A 17,483-nucleotide genomic window follows, 5' to 3' on the forward strand; every position below is an offset into this window, starting at 1 on the left:
CTTTTCTCATGTTGACTCAATTTCTTCTTCTTCTCACTCCATCTGCCGGGAGAAAGATCGTTAATTCCAATCAGGTGGGTAAACATTTTCTACTTTTCCATTAAATGTGAAGTTAATTGTTTTCTTTTTTCAAATTGTGTTTTTTTCAGTTAATTGCTATTTAATTGTTCTAATTAGTCAATTGGTATTCCAATAGCTCATGAAGGTTAATTGTAAGTATAAAGTCGAATTGATTCAAGTTACCTTTTAACGATCAACTTTTCTATGTTGGTCTCTCTTGGAATCTTTTGATTTTGTTGATCATGTTGATTTCTGTACAATCAATTTAGTTGATTTTCGAATTAAGAATTGATTGATTTTTAATTTAGCTGATCATCTATTCAATTGTTGGATTTTCTTGGTATTTGCAAGTTGAATTAGTGTTTTGTTTGAACTCCTTTTAGGGCTCTCAGCTCAAATTATCTGATTCGGTGTTTACTCTGTAATCTGGTTGTTTGTTTGGTTTCAACTTACACTTTTAATCACTTATTTAATCACTTTGATTGCTTAATTTTTCCGGTTTTTCTTTTCTTTTCTTTTGTTATCTTGTTGGACACTATTCGGTGGTTGACAGGTGAATTGATCCAACAAGGAGCTGAGGCTCGGATTTATTTTCTGGATTATATTGGTTTCCCTGCTGTTTGGAAAGAAAGGTTTGTCAAAACTTATCGTCATCCACAATTAGATGAAAGATTGACCAAATCACGAATGAAGGCTGAGGTTAAGGCGATCAATCACCTTAAAAATAAATCAGCTTTTCTTTCAAAATCAATGCCAACCATTCTCGGTGTATCAGACAGTAGCATTATCATGACCCGGATTGAAAATGCTGCAACATTTCACGAAGCCATTTCATCAGGTAAATCTTTTGATTACATTAACATCACTTTCTGTTTTTCATGTTGTTCATTTGTCATCTACTCACCTCAATTTCAGAATTTTTCAGTTTGCAAGACTTATTTCAACGAGTTGGAATGGTAATCGCTGAAGTACATAAATGTGGTTTGGTTCATGGCGATTTAACTACGACTAATTTCATGGTCAAGAATGACGTTAGTGCAATTGTTCCGATTGATTTTGGCTTATCGTCATTCAGCACAACTCCTGAAGATCGAGCAGTCGATTTGTATGTTCTAGAAAGGTCACTTTTAACTAGTGGACGTGATGATTCGGATCTTTTCTCGAATTTTCTTCTCGACAAATACAAAAAAGAAATGGAATCGATTGGTATTTCAGTAGCTAACGCGATCGTTTCTAAATTGGATGAGGTTCGAGCGCGAGGAAGAAAACGGGATATGGTTGGTTAAAATTGTTCGATTTGTTTCTAACTATTATTTTTCTAATCTTCTAAAGGAGTTTATAAAATTCGAATCCGTTATACATTTTTAGTATTCGAGATGCAAATTTCTCCTGTACAGTTTCCCTCTAATTAAAAGTTAATACTTCCCAACAATTAACTTGATTTTATTATCTTGATTGGTTAACTGTTCTAATTATGAATTTTTTAAGCCAATTGTTGTCCAATCTCTCAACTAACCATTTGAATAATTTCCTCTTCATTCGTTTCTATTACTCAACCGAGTTATGGACAATTTCAAGAACGAACTACAAATGGCTCGAGTTATGTTGAAAGCGAAACGAAGACTTAGTGCTCAAGATAAACTCGAGAAATTAGTCAACGAACTGAAGCCAATGGCGGATAATCAATCCGAAAATCTGTTCGAGGTTTTGGTCACTTTGGCCGATCTACTGAACACAATGGACTATTTGGAGAGTTCATTGGACAGACGAAACGAAGCGATCAATTTGGCAATCAAATTGTTTGGACTTAAACATAATAATACTGTTGATCAGCTCATTTCCAGAGCTAATACTTCATGGATTTTGTTGGATAAACAAGAGGAACGATCAATGATCATCAAATGTGCTAATGATTCGGTGACCTTTATCCGAGATGCTGTCAAAGTATTGACAATGATGCCCACTTATCCGAATCGTGATAACATCATTGAAGAGATGCGACAGAGATTAACTTGTGCAATGATGATAGTTAAGGCCAATTCCCAAATCGATGCGATGATCCAAGAGAAGCAAAAACCAATCGAGGACAATGAGATGTTGGATGAACCTTATCCAATTTAAATTCGCAATTCATTTTTTCATTTACAATTCTAATGTTTCTTAATGTGTTAACACTCGAAACTGATCCGTTGAATAATTAATGTTATTGTTATTAAAAAAACATCTCATTTAATTATTGTAGTGGATTTATTATTATTCTTCAATTTTATCTAACATAATGAACAATTTAGTCTGAGCTAATTAGAGATTTATTCCACTGCTTTAATGATAGCTTCACTGACTTCTATAGCTACTTGAGCAGCAGCTTTATCCTCGGGACTTGTTGCTTTCGATTCCTCGAGCTGAGCGTCTTTCAAAGCGTCACGAGCTGCATTCGCATCTAATAAATCCAATGGCACAGCTTCTTCGGCAAGTATCTGAACGGATGAATCCTCATTGATGGTAACAGTACCACTGCTCACTGTTCAAGAATAATAAACAATAATAGTCAGTATCAAATGTGAGCAATTAAACAATTGAAGAGAGACAAGCATTGAGATGCAGATTAATCTAAATGGGTTTAATTACCGAAATATTTTTTAGAGTTTCCATCATTTTCAAAGACAGTAACAACACCGGGTTTCAATACAGCCAAAGTGGGAACATGTTGAGGGAGAATACCAAAGGTACCACTGAAAGATGGTACATCGATTTGCTTTACATCAGCATCCTTATAGTGGACCTGAAACATGATTAAGACAAAAAAAAATAGAATTAAATTACAATGGAAATAAATAAAGATCAACACTTACCTCATAAGGAGATGCGAAGGTGAAACTCATGGCAGAATAAGACCGAGAAGGCAAAACCATTTGATTACTTAATCGGGTTAAACTTCTCAATTGAGATAAAGATGATCTTATGAATAGAGCCATTTTCTAAATGAATAATTTAATAAATCCAATTGGAAGAACAAAAAATAAACAAAATTAATCCAACAATTTAATCAAATGTAATAACAATTTTGATCCTTCGCCTGGTGAACAAGGTCAAACCAGCTGATCGATCATCAAGTCAACTGCGCATGCGCATGACGCGTGATTTGACTCAACATTATGACTCAAATTATGAAAAGAAAACAATTTGCTAATTAGTTGTCTTGGTTTATTTAATTTCCTTTGTTTAATCAGGCCACCTTTTAATCTTCTATTTTACTTAAATCGGATCATCTCTCATCTCTCCAGACCCTAGACCAGGTAAGATTGTTGTTCAATTCTGAGAAATGGTTATCGAGTGATTATCTCATTTCCTTTGTTTACATTTTTCACTTTCTTTAATATTTAAAAATTTTTACTGTATTGTTTTAATCATTTCAATGGCTGAATCAATTGAGGAAGCACAAGAATATTCATAATCAATTGAATTTTCGAAGCTTTCGATTGATATCTTTGGTGTGGTTACACCACCTAAATGATTCACAGACTCCTAGAAACAATTACTCATGAAAATGTCAACACTTCTTATTGTAAACCTATTGAACAAACATATCGAGTGACAATTGATTCAGTTCACACAGTTGAAATGATTTTTCCCGATTCACACTAAAGTAATTTGATTTGTTCCAATATTCATGAAACTTCAATTTTGAAATGGTTGTTTCATGTTTCCCCTTGAATCTTTAAAGTAGAAATGAATTTAATCTCTGAATTGTTCTGGTTGAAGTAGCCCTTGTTTACCTCAAGGTGAACACCACTGAGCCCTGTTGATGATAATAGAGAACCTGTTCTCTGGAAACTACACATTCGCCATGAAAACCATATTAAATAGAAAATAATTTAGATGTAATCAACAAAGTTACTCGAAAGAAGTGATATCTACATGATGGTTGCCTAACTAATCTCATTGGTTATGAAAGTTCATTGGCAGCTTATGAAGAAAGAGCAGTTTCTTCAATGAAATTCATCACAAAGAAAAAGGATGAATTAAGCTCCACCTCTGATTACCCTCCTTCTCATGAATTCATTAGTTAATTCAGACCTTTAACCGTTTTGACAATTCATCAAACCACCTGAGTATCGAGTATCTATGTAATTCTGTTGTTATATTTTCTTTCCTAATGCCTTCCAGGTTTTCTATCATCGCCAAAATGAATCGTCTTTTCGGTCGAGGTAAACCCAAAGAAGCTCCTCCAAACATATCGGATTGTATTGCCAATGTGAGTAATTAACCTGCAAATTGTTCAATTAACTGATTGTCGTTACTCTTTGTGTTTTTCCTACAGGTTGATAGTAGAGCTGATTCCATTGACAAGAAAATTGCAAAGCTCGATGCGGAACTTGTGAAATACAAAGATCAAATGAAGAAGATGAGACCTGGAGCTGCAAAGGTAGGAAACAATTAATCGAATTTCTATCAATTTGTCATCTTAATCAATTTTATTCTCATTTCCAATAATCAGCAATCCTTAATGCAAAAGGCCATGAGAGTTTTAAAGCAAAAAAAGATGTATGAACAACAACGAGAAAATTTAATGGCTCAATCATTCAACATGGAACAAGCAAATTTTGCTACTCAAATGTTAAAAGACACTAAAGTGACGGTAAATCCATCTCATTACTTAATTACTTTCTCTAATTATATGCGAACTGATCACATCTTTCACTAATCTCCTTCAGATGGATGCCATGAAGATCGGAGTCACTCAAATGAAAAAGGAATATAAGAAAGTAAACATCGATGATATCGAGGTAAATATAAGATTTTTTTTCTCTCTGTGTTATTGGAATTCATCTATTGTGTTTTTCAATTGAATCTCCAGGATCTTCAAGATGAATTGGAGGATATGCTTGATCAAGCCAATGAAGTTCAAGAGGCATTAGGCAGAAGTTACGGAGTCCCTGATGTCGATGAAGCTGAATTGGAAGCGGGTGAGTTAATCAACGAATAACTTAAAGGAATTATTACTAATCTGTATCATTTATAATTCTCTTTCAAAACAGAATTAGAAGCTCTTGGTGATGAATTAGTCTCTGACGCTGATACCTCGTATCTCGAAGGAATCGGTGTCCCATCAGCCCCAACCAAAGAACCCGGAACAGAATCGACCACTGTAAGTTTTTCTATTCCGTTGTAAAATAACTCGTAATTAACAATCTATCATCTTTATTGTTCATCAGGATGATTTGGTCGACGAGTTTGGCTTACCCAGGATTCCTGCCTCTTAATTAAATCCAAGGAAACGTCACTCATTAACTCAACCATCAAACTTTTGTGCAGAAATTGAAAAATTAACAAAATCCTTGATTCTTGAGACAAAATAAACCATTTCCATTATATTTGTTATAATGTAATCACCAATTAAATATTTTCACTTCAATCAAGTCTTTTATCAGTTGTATTGACTATTCATGTACCAAAACGTATTATTGTTACAACAATAAATTCATTTACAATTAAAACTGCAAACAAAATGCCTTCAAAAATCGCGCTTTTTCTTTCGTTTCAAATTGTCAATCAACTTAAGAATCAAAGTCTTGCAATTAACAATTAACTTCAGTTCGTAAACTAATAGATGGATAAAAAGGTTCAAAACAAGCTAAAAACTTTCAAAGTCTTCAAAGAAATGATATCTCAACGATTTTCTCAATTCTTAAATCAATTGTTCAGGTAAATTGAACAATTAAGTTACTTTTTAATTAACAATTATTCATTTCTAAACGACTGGACCACTTGATCATCCCTACACAACAATCAACTAATTAAACTTATCTAAGGTTTGATTAACATTCTTTTTATAGTCATTTGTTATCAATGGACAGTAAAAACAAATTATAAATCAAATTAATTAATTGGGAGAAAGAAAATATTAACAATTGTAACAATTAATAGGGCATGAAACGAAACGCTGGATATTCATGATACTAATCATCGGTTTAATCATTCATCTTCAGGTTGAAACATGAAGTAAAACAATGGAAACATTTAAATGAAACAGGTAAACTAATCAACGTGTAATTGTCAAATCTACTTGATGATTGATGATAACAAAAGACAACAATCAGCTGAACAGTAATAATAAAAAGAGACAATAATTTTACTGTTATACTTTATTATTGATAAAGAGATGAAGAGGAAGATGAGGGATGAGAGAGAAGGAGGAAGATGAAATTATGAGTAAAAAGTTGGTTTTGAATGAACGTGAATTGAATTGATGAACATGATACTAAATGAAGATGATATTTTCTATGGAATAACTTTCATCTTCCTCTTCCTCTTCCACCTCCACCAATTTCCACCTTCTCTCAGTGGCCAGTTCATACTTTCCTCTGATATTATGAGACCAGTATTTTCATGATGATAAAGATGAATGAAAACTGACCCTCTCTCTCTCTCTCTCTAACTGGACACTGGATCATAATCACTTCCACCACCCACACGATCATCACCATTGTTATTTTTTATATTTTCGAGGTAAAAAATAGATTGTCAAATATATTGGAAAACTTTTTGGGTTAAAGGTGAACGTGTATCGCCTTAAATCAGGAATACACTTGATAAGTTTCCACCTCCATTATGATTATCATCATGATGATTAACACTATTAACATGATGAGATCAAAGATGATTTGTTGACAAGATTGAAACAAACAAAATACAATCTACAATAATCAATGAAGAACCAAAATGTTACCAAATTAAATGGACTTTTCGTGCTTGATTATAAACAATCAACAAATTGTCACAATGTTGTTGAAGATCAATGATGATAATTGTTTCCATTTAAAATTAAATGAGAGTCTTCATCATTTAATTTATTCGATTCACGGTTTTTATCCTTTTTTTTCGCCTTTTTATTATTACCTTGATTTTCTGTTGGATGAAACAATTAACTTGATTGTCATCGTATTCAGTCATCTAAATGATGATTAGTAAATTTAATCCGTTCGTTTAATTTCAACGACTAATTGTACTAGTGATTAAGCTTCCTAATCATCTGGTTTACTTTGATTTAAATGGACAATTTCAAGTTCAGTTTAATCATACACATGTTTAAATTGCAAGAATAACAATCAACTAACTATAGTTGATTGTGATAGCGCTTGCGTCTGAATTATTATCATCACCATGATCAACATCATGATCAGTATCATCATCACCATGATCACCATGATCATCCTCTCACTTTTTACTTTCATTTTATCAAAAGTTTGTCTCCAAGTTTCGAGTAACAAAAAATATCGAACTTTTTTTTTGTTCTAATCAAGTAAATGATAATTACTCGTCTAAAAGTTAATCAATTTAGTTCCCTGACTAATTATTCACTTCTAACTTCTGTTTGCTATGTGATTAAAATTAACTGTGTTTAATTGTTAATATTAAATTGGAACCAACTAAGGATTGGAAAAGTTTAGAACCGAAAAAACTTCAATGGTATTTGAATACTTTCAATCCACTTGGAACAATTTAAATGAACTAGTTAAGTTTTCTAAGTTTAAAAATCATGTAAATCAACGAGGTAAGTAAATCAAAATTTTAATCATATCAATTGTCTGTGAATCTATTTTAATTGTTGGCGGTTTAATAATCATCAGTATCACTTGATTGTCTCTTTACAAATATAATTATGATTTGTCAAGAGACTCTTATCATGGATTGATTATTGAATTAACATGATTACCATGATACTCTTAATCATATTAGTGTTTAATATAAATAATTATTTCCAGTTTCTCTCACGTAATAAGACAATCTAATTTATCACAATCAATCAAACGGTATCTTCTTAATCCAGTTAATAGAGCCAATAATTGACACTATCGGTAAAAACGTAATAGGCAATGATTATGTACAATCAATTTGATCAAACAAGATAATTGACTCTCAGAGTAATTTAAACAAAACCGATTCCAATTTGATTATTTTAAGCAACAATCTCAACGGAAAAATGAAATTGTAACAATTTACACTTTCAATCAACTTGATTAACCTCTGATCGCAATAATAGTCCATTGGTCGTAACTTTTAGCACAAAAAAAAACTTTTCCTCGAATTGAAAGTTATGATTTCGATAACTTTTAACTCTTTATAATAATTTTTTGTTTGGAAAAACTCATCATGATGAACCATAATAACGATAATTTATATAAATATGTTATCACCACAATTTGATAAATACAAATAGTTTAATGTTTATAAACAAGTCAAAACTTTAGGCCTTGGAATCCATTTAATATCAAGATATGTTTTGTTTCATCTTCACATTTCAGATGCAATTTAACATTGAATCCTAAACCCTTAAGGATTCAGAAGACCGATGAAAATTTCAGATCATGTTCAGAATTTTGAAATTGAGGCATTAACATGATAAAGATTATCAACACCTTATTTCAACTCCTTATTTCAAGCATCTTTATCATCATCAGTATTATCATTTTGGTTCATTTTTATCATTTACAGTTATGTATCAAACAACAGAAACAAATAACAATAAAATTATAAACAGAAAAGTAAAATTTTGTCACAATTTTCAAACTTCTTGTGAATCTAATTGAAGTTTCCAACAGTTTCCAGTTCTTATGTTTGTCTGCGATTAGCATTTTAATTACACAATTACCAGTTAATTAAGTCTTTCCAGATCTACTTTACTAGTTTACCTTTCTATCAAAATTACTGTTAACAAATTATATTAACTGGACATGTTGATAATCAATTCCCTTGAAACTATTTACCTCATGTGAGATTGTTATACTTTGTGTTATTTGTGCTAATACAACAACAAAAAACTGAGTCCATCAAGTACAGACTGTCCAATATTGGTTAGTTTTTGTTGGTATATAGTGGACGATACAATGACCACTGGATAAGAAAAAAACATTAATATAATAAACAAGAAATTGAAATTAACTTTTAACAAAAAAATCTTCCAACTATTAGTTTCTCCAGTTAATTTGATATAAGGTATTACAAGTTAGTTTTGTCAACCATTAAGATGTTATCTGGATCTATGGATCTGATCATTCATCAAGAACTGAACAACATGAAATCTGTCAATAGATTGAGAGAGGAAAGACAAAACAAAGTTAACATGTAACTGATTTTAGCTCATGAATTTGTCCTGAATTTTTTTCACAATCGCATTTATCTTGTCATAATTTGGAAACAAAGAAATCATATTCTAATATGTCTTCAGTTTAGTGTTACCATGTATCAGAATCAGATCAGAACAAGTTAATTGGTTAATTTGGCTAATTTAATTGCTCGATATTGAATCATGAGTATCTCATGAGTGTTGAGATTGACAAGTAATTGTTAACTAATCAATTTCTTGGCAAATTTCAATCTCATATTGATCATCATCTCGTTGGATTGATACAGTTTGTGATGAAAAGTTTGTTTGTCAATTAGATTAAATTGTTTACTCTAAACATTAACATCAGTCATGAACATAATCGAAATCATCAGAATATTCAGAACTTTCATTCGAAATGAAAATTCTCAAGTAGAGGATTTTTTCTTCCCTGTCAACCGCAGATTCACACTGATTAGATTGATAATCATCGAGATTATTTTAACAATTTAGCTATTTGATATAACTAAATCAAAGTGAATACAAATCAAAATTAGTATCAGAAAATAATATTTACTCAATAAAAACCTCAACAAGAAATAATCATAAGTGTTATCAATCCTGTTAACGTTGATATTAATTCAGAACAATCAACTGATAGTATCAATAAGAATGATTCACTTAATGATAATTGATTAAAACAAGAAAGTTCAATATTGTGATAGTAAGAATATCAATTTTCCGATAAATTTCACCCTGAAATTCAGTTGCATCAATTTCAATTGTGTGAATAATATTATCATGAAATATTTGGATAACTTAAATTACTAAGAAAACTTATTCATATTTATTCAAGTTTATTTTCATAAACATGATAATATGATTAACTATTCACTCAACAAGCAATTTCCTATCTGAATCAACATTGAAAAGTCAAATTGATTAACTTGTCTGATTAAGAAAAAGGGAGACAATTAATTTTTCAATTTCGCATTTCATTCAATCAACACTCATGTCGCTTTTGCTTTTATCTGTTAACAGATTCAATCGTATTATTGTTAATCATGCTAATCAACTTGGTCAATTTATCTTCAAGTAAACACTTATTGGTATCAAATATTAACAGTAACAATCAAGGGAGACCTGAATTCATCCAGAGTGTACCCAATTTATCAATTATAACCGGTAAAGATGCGATCATGAGATGTTCAGTTAAAAATTTAGGGAAAAATATTGTAAGTTATTGATTTTCAACGGAAATCGAAAGTTAAATTGTTGCTAATTGTAGCCGATTATCTTTGAATTTTTCAGATATCATGGCATCATTTAGAGTCAAACTCTGACTTAACAATTAACAAGCAAATATTATCTTCTAATCCGAGGATTAAGATTAGACAGGAAAAAGATGATTGGTTATTAATTATCTCAAATGTTTCACTCGAAGACAGAGGATTTTATATTTGTCGGATAAATTGGCTCGAACCTAAATCTCAACTTGGTTATCTTAATGTTGTTGGTAAGTTTGATTGTTGTTAATTTCATTCTTATTACTTGAATTCAGTTTGATTGTTTTATATCATATTTGAAATTCAGAACCTCCTCGAATAGATGAAAGTTCATTTACTAGCGGAAGTGAAAAAACAGTCCGTGAAAATAGTAACCTGACCTTAACATGTCGTGCTTCCGGTAATCCAAGTCCAACGATTGAATGGCGTCGTGAAGATGGCCGAGCGATTCATCAATCAAGTCCAAGTTCTGGATTATATCCAGAATCATCAGGTAATCAATTAACCAAATGCATGATATTCAATAGAAGTGAATGTTATTCTACCATTAACTCATCTCATTAACACCAAGAAATCGATACTAATTATCACCTTTAGGTGTGCCTAAGATTATCGGAGATGAACTAAGTTTCAATCCGATTACAAGATGGAACATGGGTTCGTATCTTTGTATCGCTTCCAATAGTATCCCGCCATCGGTTAGTAGACGAATTATGATTTATGTCCAATGTAAGTACTTTTCTATTGGAACAATTAACTTGATTTGATGAATGAATCAACATTGATTAAATTACTATGTTTCAGTTGCTCCTGTTATCAGAATACCTTCAGTAAGTGTGACCGGTACAAAAGGAGCCAATGTAACCTTACAATGCTCAAGTGAATCAAGTCCAATCGCTGATCATATTTGGCTTGATCAAAATGATTCTTTACTTGGTTCATCCCTCTCACCACAATCAACACCAACAATCAGATCAAAATACGTAATCCAACTGATTAAGACTTACCACTTCAAGGTAACTTATCAATTAACCATAATTGATCTAGATTATAATGATACAGGTCGATACATTTGCTTTGTCAACAATACTCTTGGATTAGCCCGATCAAGTATCTTTTTGCAAGGTAAGTAACAATTAACATCGATAACAGTTAATCACCACTGTCCAAGCTCATTATCATTACTGATTACTGACCAATACAAAAACAACAAACATAAACCAATAAACAATGTTAATGACCATAACGGTAACAGTTAATTTAAATGATAAACAAACTGAAAAAATAGTCATAATGTAACAATTAACTTTTCCAATTGACTAGGATTGAGGCTTAATGGTTAACAATAAATAATAACTGTTAACCCAAGACTATACAATCAACTACCTAACTAATCAAAAGATTACAATTAACTAGATATAAATATGATAATGATAAATGTGATACAGATAACATGATTATATTAAAATTATCAGGTAACAATTAACTTGGGAGTCAATGAGAAATGAATTGCCAAATGGTCAAGTCTAAAAGAGTAGCAATAATTGATGAAAGGTTAATTTGATTGTTGGAAGGTTAATTATTAGAGGAAAATTTTTCTTTTCTTCTGCTTTAACAGCAATTAGAGTCACGAATTACAATTTTGATTCAGTTTGCATATCATCCCATGGGAATTAACAATATTATGATAATCTATCTTCATCATCTTTATCATTACAATTATTATTACGATGATTAAGTTTCGCTTTCCAATTGATTAACCTTAACATTAATTTTAACTTTATTGCTTTAAACATAAACCTTATCGATAACACTTTCAACAATCAACTTGATCACTGGCAATTTGAGCCTTAATTGGATAATAATTATTGTCATGTAATCAGTTGACAGCCACACCCAGTAACTCCCATTGAACTCCCATGTTATCATCATTATCTCCTCCTTCATAGTTGATTGTATGATTTACTCAACACGTATTCATGAATCAATTGAATTTCATGAATTTAATTCCAGTTACTTGATCAACAATTTAGAATCACCGTTAACCATTGAAATTATCAGTTTCTTTCATCAGATGATTTTGTTAATTGAACTCGAGAGAAATTGTTTGTTTATGTTTTCTGTTGATTGTGTTTATTAACAACCAGTTAATTAATTATTAATTGTTGATGAATAACTGGTTTAGGTTATCAACTTGATTATGTTATCATTATCATCGTGATTATTATTATCCTTACTGAGGATTCTGATGTTTCTTGAAATTTCCTATTAGATTTTTTCTTCCAACAGAATCTTAATCATGATCATTTATAGAGTTAAATTGTTAATAATTAATCAATCTGTTATCCTGGTCTAACTTAATCATCGTCATTATCATTATCTTCATCAAAATTAACACTGATTACAATCAAAGTAACATTGAAGCTCAATACAAACAAATGATAATGATCATTGGAATCAGTTTAATTACTTTAATTCGGTTTGTCTTTTGATTAACAGTTAAGGACTATCAAAAGCCAGTTGATAGCAATTCAATTTCTGCTGAGGACTCAGATGAATCTGAATCGGTTAGAGTTGATTTGAATTCTTCCAGACAATCAACAACAGAATCAACTAACCACAATAACAATAATAATCGGATTGCAAGTGATATAAGATTCGCGACTTATCCTGACGACACTTATAATCAACCAAATAAGGATTCGGCCTCTTCAATGGGTCAATCGATGTTTTTAATTTCCATTCTTTTATTGACAATTAGACTTAATTGTTAGTGTTGAAATTTGCCAATTTTACAATTTACTGTAACCATTGATTGTTTGTCTTTTTCAATTAACTCTGTAATCAGCAAATGCAATAAAATCTTGTTTTTTTCAAGTTTATTACAATCACTGGACTATTTAATTATTACAATGGAAAAATTTTCCCCAACAAAATAATGATCAAATCTCTCGAGTAACATTATTTAATTGTACTGACAATTAAATTTAAAACCACCAGCAATCAATCAACTTATAACATAAATCAACTTTTATTTTAATAGTTTGAGTGGTAAAGTCAATAATTTAAATTTAATTGCTAAGTTTAAACTAATATTATAATACAGGGCGTTCTTTTATCCATTAAGACTATTTGACTGAATATCTCAAGAATTAAAAGTCCCATGAATGTCAAACTTGACCAGAGGACTGAACAGAATTGATGTGCTTGACCTGCAGATTTTCAAGGCCATTGAGGTCATTTCCATAAGAACACATTAGCTTCATCTCGACAAACGGCTTCAGTGGGTCTCCAAATTTCTCGAGTCTCGGATGTTCAGAGCCGAGTAAATTGAGTAATTTGATATGCTATTTCACTTGGTGACCTAAAAATGATCTTTCTCCGTATTCTTATGGAAATGACCTCAATGGCCTTGAAAATCTTAAGGTCAAGCACATCAATTCTGTTCAGTCCTCTGGTCAAGTTTGACATTCATGGGACTTTTAATTCTTGAGATATTCAGTCAAATAGTCTTAGTGGATAAAAGAACGGCCTGTATAATCAAGCTAATTGGACTTGGAGTTACAATTAGCTAATTATTATGTGAATAAAAAATTTAAATATTTAATTAGTAAACTTGTAAATTAGTTAAGCAATTGAAACATAGTAATTAAAGTTAACTAATTTTTTGCTGTTTAAATTGAGGTAAACAAAAAGTTTACAAAAACTTTTCGATTGGTTAATTGTAATATTAATACCAATCAAAATTAATTGTTTGTGACTCATTTATTGTTAATCATATTAGCAGGGAAATACAATTTATATCATCATGATTACAATTGAATCATAAATATTTAACAATCAACTCGAAATTCAACTTATTTGTTCCCATTTTCAGTTCTATCAATATCTCAATGATATTTCACCGTTAAAGATTTGTTATCATCATGATTATCATTATCATCATACTTATCATCATCATCACCATGATCATCATCATCTCAACAACTGATAATAATAATATGAATAAATAAGAAAGTGTTTGTATGTTTATGTAACTCATTTTGATAACCTTCTCAATCATGTTAACATGCAACTGATCATCATGGGAATTCATGGTTACCCTGAATATAAGAATTACTTTTTATAGGTTAGATATTTTTTGCTTCTTCTCTATTCAGATTCCTATACAATTCAAGATAATCTCACAAGATCAGGGTAATAATTTATTAGAATAATTTTTACATTATTAACATGATCATCAATAGATTAACACTTTACCGGTTAATCTCAATTCACCTTTAATGCATTTGCATTTGATTGTTGCTCTCGAGTTAACTGTTAGTTGAAATGATTATCATCTAATTTTTAATTGCGAAATTTAATCTTTAATTAATCAACTTGTAATTGATTGATTTTTCGCATTTTCAATCACAATTTTTACTGTAGTTAACCAATAATTAGTTTTGATATTGATTCAATTCTTGTGCAGTTATCGTTTGATTAGTAACAATCAACTAATTGTTATTTCATTTCTGTGTCTTAATTATTGTTTAATCAGGTAAACTTGTCAAGTTGTTAATCATTAATCGTTTCATTGGTTTCTAATTGTGTTGACAATTAAACGTATTAATTAGATTGTTAATTGTTACGATAACTATTGAATCTTTTAGTTATCTGATTAACTGAAAAAGTTTGAGTCTCATTCTAATAGATTGATTATCGTGGGTATTTGGTGGACAATTAAAAGGAAAACAAAACAAAATTAAATATAATTTAACATTCTAATCAGCTTCAGATTAGTCAGAATAATAAAAATTACGATTATGATGATGAACCGAGATGAACATTATTAGTGAAATATTTATTTCTCCCTTCATCATGATCAGTAAACTGTTCATCAATTTACTCATGCACGACAATTTGTATTATTATTAAAGCGACTAATGATATTCTGATGAAATGAAGTTCCTGTTAATTACTTCAAATTAAGAGTGATTAAAATGAGTGAGTTATTCTGTTATATTTTCATTTACATTTTCAATTTAACCTTCAAAAGTTTCACATTAATTGTTATCAAATCAACAACTTGATCATAACATATGATAAGTGTTATTTCACTGAACCAATTTTGATTGGAAATTAATATTGATGGAATTACTTTTTTTTATTCAGACTGTACAATATGGAGCTTATTTTATTACTCAACAATGAAATTCACTATAGCCTTTGGGAGTTCCTGTTAGATTTTGTATTGTCAACTCATTTCAATTTCCAGAGTGTGGGTGGGATAAGATTTACAATTAAAGGGATAGTTTTCTGTTGTTTTCTGGATCATATGTTTACCGATCGATTTCACCAAAGACGATATCTAATGTACCAATAACGGCCACTACATCGGCAAGGTATGAACCTTTGCAAATCTTGTCCATTGCTGCTAAATGGGCGAAACCAGGAGCCTTAATTTTACATCTGTAAGGGCGACTTGTCCCATCGGACACTAGATAGAGACCGAATTCACCTTTTGGTGCTTCGACTGCAGTGTAGGTTGACCCAGCTGGAACTTGATATCCCTCAGTGAAAAGTTTGAAATGGTGGATTAAAGATTCCATTGATGATTTCATTTCTGATCTCGATGGATTAACTACTTTATTATCTTCTGCTCTAACAGGACCACCGGGCATTTTATTCAAACATTGTTCGATAATTCGAACAGATTCTCTCATTTCATTCATTCGACAAAGATAACGATCATAACAATCACCTTTTATACCGACAGGAACATTGAATTCAAAGTCTTGGTAATCGTCGTATGGTTGAGTTTTCCTGAGATCCCATTTGATGCCACTTCCTCTCACCATTACTCCACTGAAGCCACAATTTAATGCATCAGCTGCTGAAATTACACCAATATCTATGGTTCGAGCTCGGAAAATTTCACTTCCAGTTAATAGCTCTTCGATTTCATCAATTCGGTTTGGAAATTGTTGAGCCCACTGATAGATATCGTCCATTAGCCCCATGGGTATGTCTTGAGAAACTCCGCCGGGTCTTACATAAGCTGCATGCATACGAGCTCCAGATACTCTCTCATAGAATTCACATAATTTTTCTCTTTCTTCAAAAAGCCAGAAAAATGGAGTAATTGCTCCCAAATCCAAGGCTTGTGTTCCAATGTTCATCATATGATTAAGACAACGGGTAATTTCTGCGAACAAAACTCTAATATATTTAGCTCTTTTGGGTATCTCCATGTTTAAAAGTTTCTCAATTGCTAGAGAATAACATTGCTCATTAACCATCATGGAAACATAATCAAGACGATCCATGTAGGGTAAGGCTTGAGTGTATGTTTTGTATTCAATCAGTTTTTCAGTTGCTCTATGGAGAAGTCCAATGTGTGGATCTAAACGAATAATTTGTTCTCCATCGACTTCACAAATTAACCGAAGTACACCATGAGCAGCGGGATGTTGAGGACCAAAATTAAACCTTGTATTTTGTATCACTTTTTCATAGGGTTTAGGCCTAATCCATGGCTGTTCTTTAGGGACCCATTCCAGTTCTGGTAAATCGACAGGAATACCGATTGGTGAATGCATTTCCTCGTACCATTGTCTATCTGGAAACCATTGACGGGCTCCACGGGCCTGTTGTTTATCAGTTCGACGATCAGTTACATTATTTAACAAGCCACAAGCAGATTGATGACCTTTAATGAAGGTAAGTGTTGATCTGCCACCAAGAGTTCGTCCAATATTGAGTAGGCTTAATAGAGAAGTCATAATGTTCTATTGACAGTTGGAAGATGTTACAGTAGTAATTAGATTGGACGAAAATTGACCCGAACAATAATAAACAAGTAAAATTAGAAATGATTAAGATGTTGATCAGTTCATTTTTTCATTTCTTTTCCAATCAAAACAAACGCAAGAATTTGTATCGATATCAAGTATCGAAATAAAATATCGATATTTACAGAATCGCAGAGAATTTAGCAACTAGCGAATTTAATTAAACACTTACAATACTCCAATTGAATTCAAGATTTG

The 17,483-nt window shown here is 31.3% G+C and overlaps 5 protein-coding genes across 6 annotated transcripts; 3 read left to right on the forward strand and 2 right to left on the reverse strand.

Annotated features, from left to right (window-relative positions):
• Window positions 1–14: 14 nt before the first annotated feature.
• LOC128397966 (EKC/KEOPS complex subunit Tp53rkb-like) lies at window positions 15–1,492 on the forward strand. 2 transcript variants are annotated; one of them, XM_053358766.1, is made up of 4 exons: window positions 15–74; window positions 150–212; window positions 614–898; window positions 976–1,492. In XM_053358766.1, the coding sequence occupies exons 2-4, from the start codon at window positions 200–202 to the stop codon at window positions 1,344–1,346; spliced, it is 669 nt and encodes a 222-aa protein (XP_053214741.1). In that variant the 5' UTR covers window positions 15–74; window positions 150–199; the 3' UTR covers window positions 1,347–1,492. The 2 variants fall into 2 exon arrangements, with proteins under 2 accessions (XP_053214741.1, XP_053214742.1); XM_053358767.1 differs by having other exon boundaries at window positions 74–212.
• A 796-nt stretch (window positions 1,493–2,288) lies between these two features.
• Window positions 2,289–3,157, reverse strand: LOC128397972 (ATP synthase subunit delta, mitochondrial-like). Its single transcript, XM_053358773.1, has 3 exons — window positions 2,913–3,157; window positions 2,689–2,842; window positions 2,289–2,581 (listed from the first exon to the last, which is right to left on the reverse strand). Exons 1-3 carry the CDS (start codon window positions 3,033–3,035, stop codon window positions 2,370–2,372), a joined length of 489 nt encoding a protein of 162 aa, XP_053214748.1. The 5' UTR covers window positions 3,036–3,157; the 3' UTR covers window positions 2,289–2,369.
• Window positions 3,158–3,213: 56 nt separating this feature from the next.
• LOC128397968 (charged multivesicular body protein 5-like) lies at window positions 3,214–5,558 on the forward strand. Its single transcript, XM_053358768.1, has 8 exons — window positions 3,214–3,356; window positions 4,228–4,315; window positions 4,382–4,486; window positions 4,559–4,699; window positions 4,776–4,847; window positions 4,919–5,027; window positions 5,100–5,209; window positions 5,277–5,558. The coding sequence occupies exons 2-8, from the start codon at window positions 4,247–4,249 to the stop codon at window positions 5,322–5,324; spliced, it is 654 nt and encodes a 217-aa protein (XP_053214743.1). The 5' UTR covers window positions 3,214–3,356; window positions 4,228–4,246; the 3' UTR covers window positions 5,325–5,558.
• A 1,715-nt stretch (window positions 5,559–7,273) lies between these two features.
• Window positions 7,274–13,327, forward strand: LOC128397709 (limbic system-associated membrane protein-like). The gene is made up of 7 exons (XM_053358454.1): window positions 7,274–7,615; window positions 10,208–10,401; window positions 10,478–10,682; window positions 10,760–10,945; window positions 11,050–11,181; window positions 11,257–11,577; window positions 12,952–13,327. Exons 1-7 carry the CDS (start codon window positions 7,528–7,530, stop codon window positions 13,224–13,226), a joined length of 1,401 nt encoding a protein of 466 aa, XP_053214429.1. The 5' UTR covers window positions 7,274–7,527; the 3' UTR covers window positions 13,227–13,327.
• A 2,252-nt stretch (window positions 13,328–15,579) lies between these two features.
• On the reverse strand, window positions 15,580–17,369 carry LOC128398003 (NADH-ubiquinone oxidoreductase 49 kDa subunit-like). The gene has a single exon (XM_053358808.1). It carries the CDS (start codon window positions 17,214–17,216, stop codon window positions 15,774–15,776), a length of 1,443 nt encoding a protein of 480 aa, XP_053214783.1. The 5' UTR covers window positions 17,217–17,369; the 3' UTR covers window positions 15,580–15,773.
• Between the last annotated feature and the right edge of the window lie 114 nt (window positions 17,370–17,483).

The sequence above is a fragment of the Panonychus citri genome, unplaced genomic scaffold, assembly GCF_014898815.1.
Source record: "Panonychus citri isolate SS breed McGregor unplaced genomic scaffold, ASM1489881v1 Contig00040, whole genome shotgun sequence".
Lineage (NCBI taxonomy): Eukaryota > Metazoa > Arthropoda > Arachnida > Trombidiformes > Tetranychidae > Panonychus > Panonychus citri.

Coding starts and splice junctions, on each gene's coding strand:
- LOC128397966 (XM_053358766.1), top strand. Junction 899..975: donor TCACGAAGCCATTTCATCAG/GTAAATCTTTTG, acceptor CCTCAATTTCAG/AATTTTTCAGTTTGCAAGAC.
- LOC128397972 (XM_053358773.1), bottom strand. CDS start 3,035: ATGGCTCTATTCATAAGATCATCTTTATCTCAATTGAGAAGTTTAACC. Junction 2,843..2,912: donor CCTTCGCATCTCCTTATGAG/GTAAGTGTTGAT, acceptor ATCATGTTTCAG/GTCCACTATAAGGATGCTGA. Junction 2,582..2,688: donor AAACTCTAAAAAATATTTCG/GTAATTAAACCC, acceptor ATTCTTGAACAG/TGAGCAGTGGTACTGTTACC.
- LOC128397968 (XM_053358768.1), top strand. CDS start 4,247: ATGAATCGTCTTTTCGGTCGAGGTAAACCCAAAGAAGCTCCTCCAAAC. Junction 4,848..4,918: donor TAAACATCGATGATATCGAG/GTAAATATAAGA, acceptor TTGAATCTCCAG/GATCTTCAAGATGAATTGGA. Junction 5,210..5,276: donor CCGGAACAGAATCGACCACT/GTAAGTTTTTCT, acceptor ATTGTTCATCAG/GATGATTTGGTCGACGAGTT.
- LOC128397709 (XM_053358454.1), top strand. CDS start 7,528: ATGGTATTTGAATACTTTCAATCCACTTGGAACAATTTAAATGAACTA. Junction 7,616..10,207: donor AAATCATGTAAATCAACGAG/GTAAGTAAATCA, acceptor ATCTGTTAACAG/ATTCAATCGTATTATTGTTA. Junction 10,946..11,049: donor ATTATATCCAGAATCATCAG/GTAATCAATTAA, acceptor TATCACCTTTAG/GTGTGCCTAAGATTATCGGA.
- LOC128398003 (XM_053358808.1), bottom strand. CDS start 17,216: ATGACTTCTCTATTAAGCCTACTCAATATTGGACGAACTCTTGGTGGC.